Genomic DNA, 3,448 nt, shown 5'->3' on the forward strand with positions numbered 1-3,448 from the left:
TGGCAGGGGATCCCCAGCTCCGTTGATGCCACCTTCGAGGACCCTCTGGGCAATATCTGGTTCTTCCAAGGTAAGAGTTGGACTGGGATCACACAGCTCAGAAATGCGTCTCCTTTACTTAGGGATAATTCAGGACCCAACAAGTTCCTGGGAGGATAAACCTTCTGGGCATCCTCAGCAATCCAGCGATCCTTGTTATTTGTTTCCTTCTTTGCTTAGTTTAAACCTTTTAGCAGATATTGAAGAGGGAAGAGAGAAAAAGGGGTCACTTTTATTTTAGACACAGATATAATATCCCATTATACTCCTCTAGAACACAAAGATTTGTTTAGAGCCTCTGCCCTGGCAGTGCTGCCGGCAGAGGAGGGGAATGGAAACACTTGCTCCTTCTCCCCAGCCGTCCTGGGAAGCACCGTGCCAGAAGACAGCCCCAGGCAGCTTCATCAGTTGTGGAACTCCTGCGCTTGTTTCCCCTTGGCCCTGTTCAGGGGTTGGACAGCATCTTCTTTGCTCAGAGACCTGGATGGGTTGCTTCTGTAGTACAGGGAGCCTGTGTGCAGAGCCAGGCAAACTCCAGTCACCACACGGATAAAAAAAAAATCACCCATGATGGGGGCAAAACCTCATCCTGTCCATCTCTGGAGTTCAAGACTAGCAACAAACTCAATTTCAGCTCCACTGTTCTTTCCAAGTGTAAATTTAATAGCAGGGATGCAGAATGACGTAGGTACCCAGCTGCCCCAGGTATGCATGCCCCGTCTGTACGCCGTGAGACCGAGTACCAGAAAGCACACCACGCGGCTCTGCAGGCAGTGCTCCTGCATAAACAGATTACTTAGCACCTGACCTGCTCACAGGGACTTACAGTGCTAAAATTGGCAGGCTCCTACCATGAGTTAAAATGAGATAAGGGGAAAGTATTACAAGCCGTAGGCTAATTGCAGAGATTTCCATTTTAAACTAATCTGGAAATATGCTTCCAGTCTCTGCTGCATCTTGGCAACTTCTTCCTGGTGTCTGTAGCTTGCTTCTTTACAGCCGCACGTCCCCTTTACGCCTGTACATGCCCATGTATGTTCTCCTTCAAGAGATGAGTTTGCAGCATAGAGGCTGGTCCCTCCAGCCAAGTCTTTTATTACAGCTTCCACACATAGAGACAAGACAGCTGCTAAAACGGTCCTTCTTATCCCACCACTGACACCCTTTGGGTTGGACTGAGGTGGGAAGTCAACTCCTCGCACTGTCAGCACTTTGGGTGCCTGTCAGTGACAGTGTCCACGACATTGGTGGGGATTTTACCTCTGCCAAGGCACCAGCCCCAGTCACGCAGTTGCCTGATGAATTATGGGACATCAAAGAGCTTCCAAACCCGTCTCCCTCTTCTGTCTCCTCACCAGATTCTAAGTACTGGATTTATGATGGCGAGAGACGGGTAACTGGTCCCATCCCGACTGTGGAGCTGGGGCTGCCTGCATCCCCCGTGCAGGCAGCTCTGGTGTGGGGGGCTGAGAAGAACAAGATCTACATCTTCAGTGGAGGCAACTACTGGCGCTTCAACCCTCACACCCGCCAGGTGGACAACATTTACCCCCGGACCATGGCTGACTGGCGCGGTGTCCCTCAGGAGATTGACGCCGCTTTTCGGGATGAGTTCGGTCAGTGCAGCAGGGACGTGGCCTGCTCTGGGGTGGGCACTCAGGCTGGCACCCTGCCCAGCTGGAAGAAGTGGGTGGATTTAGGCATTCGGTAGTGGTGGATACTTCCCAGCCATAGCACATGCCATATAGTGTAGAGAAAGAGGGCAGCTCCCTCCAGTGGGTAGGGAACTGAGGCTTCTCCCCAAAAGTGAGAAGTTTTACCATTATTAATTTCAACAAAAAACATATAAGCATCTGATAAAGAGAATTCAAACTTCTGGCCAAGAAATGGCCAGAGTCCCACCCAGCTGTTAGCGCTTTTGACAAAGAAAGCAAAGAGAAGGCAGCAGAAACACTGCCCACACTTCAGCCCAGGCAGCTGTGCTGAATGAAGAGGCTGCTTTTAGCGCTGCCGAGCACTCCTTGATCTGCCCCATGCTGGGCAAAGCAGTGCCACAGAAACACTGGGGACAGCCAGGCTGTTTGGATGACAGGTGAGGTGACTGTCCCTCTCCTCCCAAACAATGTGTTGGAACAGCTCCCCATTGCTTCCAGAGCCTAAATCCCAGGGAAGCTTCCCCACAGTAACATGCTCTGCAGCAGGTCTTCACAAGCTCCCTGTTACAGGCTCTGTTCAGGTCCTAGATGTCTTCTGCCCTCTCAGAGCTGGGTCACTGCGTGGGTACAGCATCTTTTAAACCACTAGGAAAATAAAATAAATTCATTCTGTTTACTCTCCCTTCAAAACTGGAACAGTGTGAAAGAACAATATAAGCCACAAGCCTGGGTTCAGGTGAAACGAATCCAGCAGCATCTCCTGCCTCTTCCAGGCTGTCTTTTGGTCCTGCACACACTGCAGAGTGTCAGCTAGACAAAACGCTGGGGAAGAGCTCTGAGCCGTGTGAATCCTGTCTCTTTTCACCCTTGCTCTCTCACCCGCAGGTTTTGCCTATTTCCTGAGAGGCCGGGATTACTGGAAGTTTGATCCAGTCCAGGTGAAGGTGCTGGAGGGCTACCCACGCCAGATCAGCCAGGACTTCTTCCGCTGTACACCTTCCTCCAATTCCTTCAGATGAGGGGCATGCCTCTGCCCTCCACGCTCCTCTTTCATCATCTTTATCTCCAGCAGCCTCACAGAGGGTTCCCTCTGCCATTCCTGGCTTCCTTCCAGGCTCAGCATCTGACACAACAGGCGTCTGTCACAACAAGTGACAAAGTTTGCATCTCTCATGCTCCAGCAGCCCCAACTTCAGTTGCTATCAATGTAAAAGCATCTGCTGTGTTCTTCGCAGGCAAAAGCACCCACTAAACCCTCAGTATGGCCACCCTCTTCTAGCAATAGCATCCCAAAAGCCATCAAACCAGCCTGGAACTAGGATTACATTCTCCTAACTAACCTAGACCCCATCCTGTAGAGCTGATCTGACGCATTTCCTATGTTTACACAGCTCACAAAGCAGCCCTTTGGTGCTCCAGACATTGGCCTGGGAGGAAGCCTTCCACCAAGACACCTCCCTCAGCCTCAGCCAGGGGCTTCGAAGGACACTGACTGTACCTGCGGAGGAACGCAGACGTGCGGCTGCTGCCAGGACCACTTCTCTGGGGCTGCAGTGGTGACTGCCAGGGCCCTGCCGCAGCCCTGCTCCCGGTTCTATGCTGTATCACTAGTATGCGTTAAGATTTTATACTGATTTGTACATAGACAAGGGGCCCCCTTCTTCCCACGGTGCTGGGAGTCAGTGCTGGCCACTGCCCCGTCGCTCCCTGTGCTCGGTTCCCGGTGCCGGGTGGCTCACGGCTGCACTGCTGGG

General features: G+C 52.0%; 1 protein-coding gene across 1 annotated transcript in view; it reads left to right on the forward strand.

Moving 5' to 3' along the window:
* LOC104271661 (stromelysin-3-like) overlaps window positions 1–2,713 on the forward strand; it is an 8,929-nt gene extending 6,216 nt beyond the window's left edge. Inside the window, 3 exon segments of the mRNA XM_009866392.1 lie at window positions 1–70; window positions 1,398–1,655; window positions 2,580–2,713. The exon segment at window positions 1–70 is cut by the window's left edge and continues 25 nt beyond it. Of these exon segments, the coding sequence (XP_009864694.1) occupies window positions 1–70; window positions 1,398–1,655; window positions 2,580–2,713 (462 nt within the window).
* Window positions 2,714–3,448: the final 735 nt, after the last annotated feature.

This window comes from Apaloderma vittatum, unplaced genomic scaffold (genome assembly GCF_000703405.1).
Source record: "Apaloderma vittatum isolate BGI_N311 unplaced genomic scaffold, ASM70340v1 scaffold31333, whole genome shotgun sequence".
Lineage (NCBI taxonomy): Eukaryota > Metazoa > Chordata > Aves > Trogoniformes > Trogonidae > Apaloderma > Apaloderma vittatum.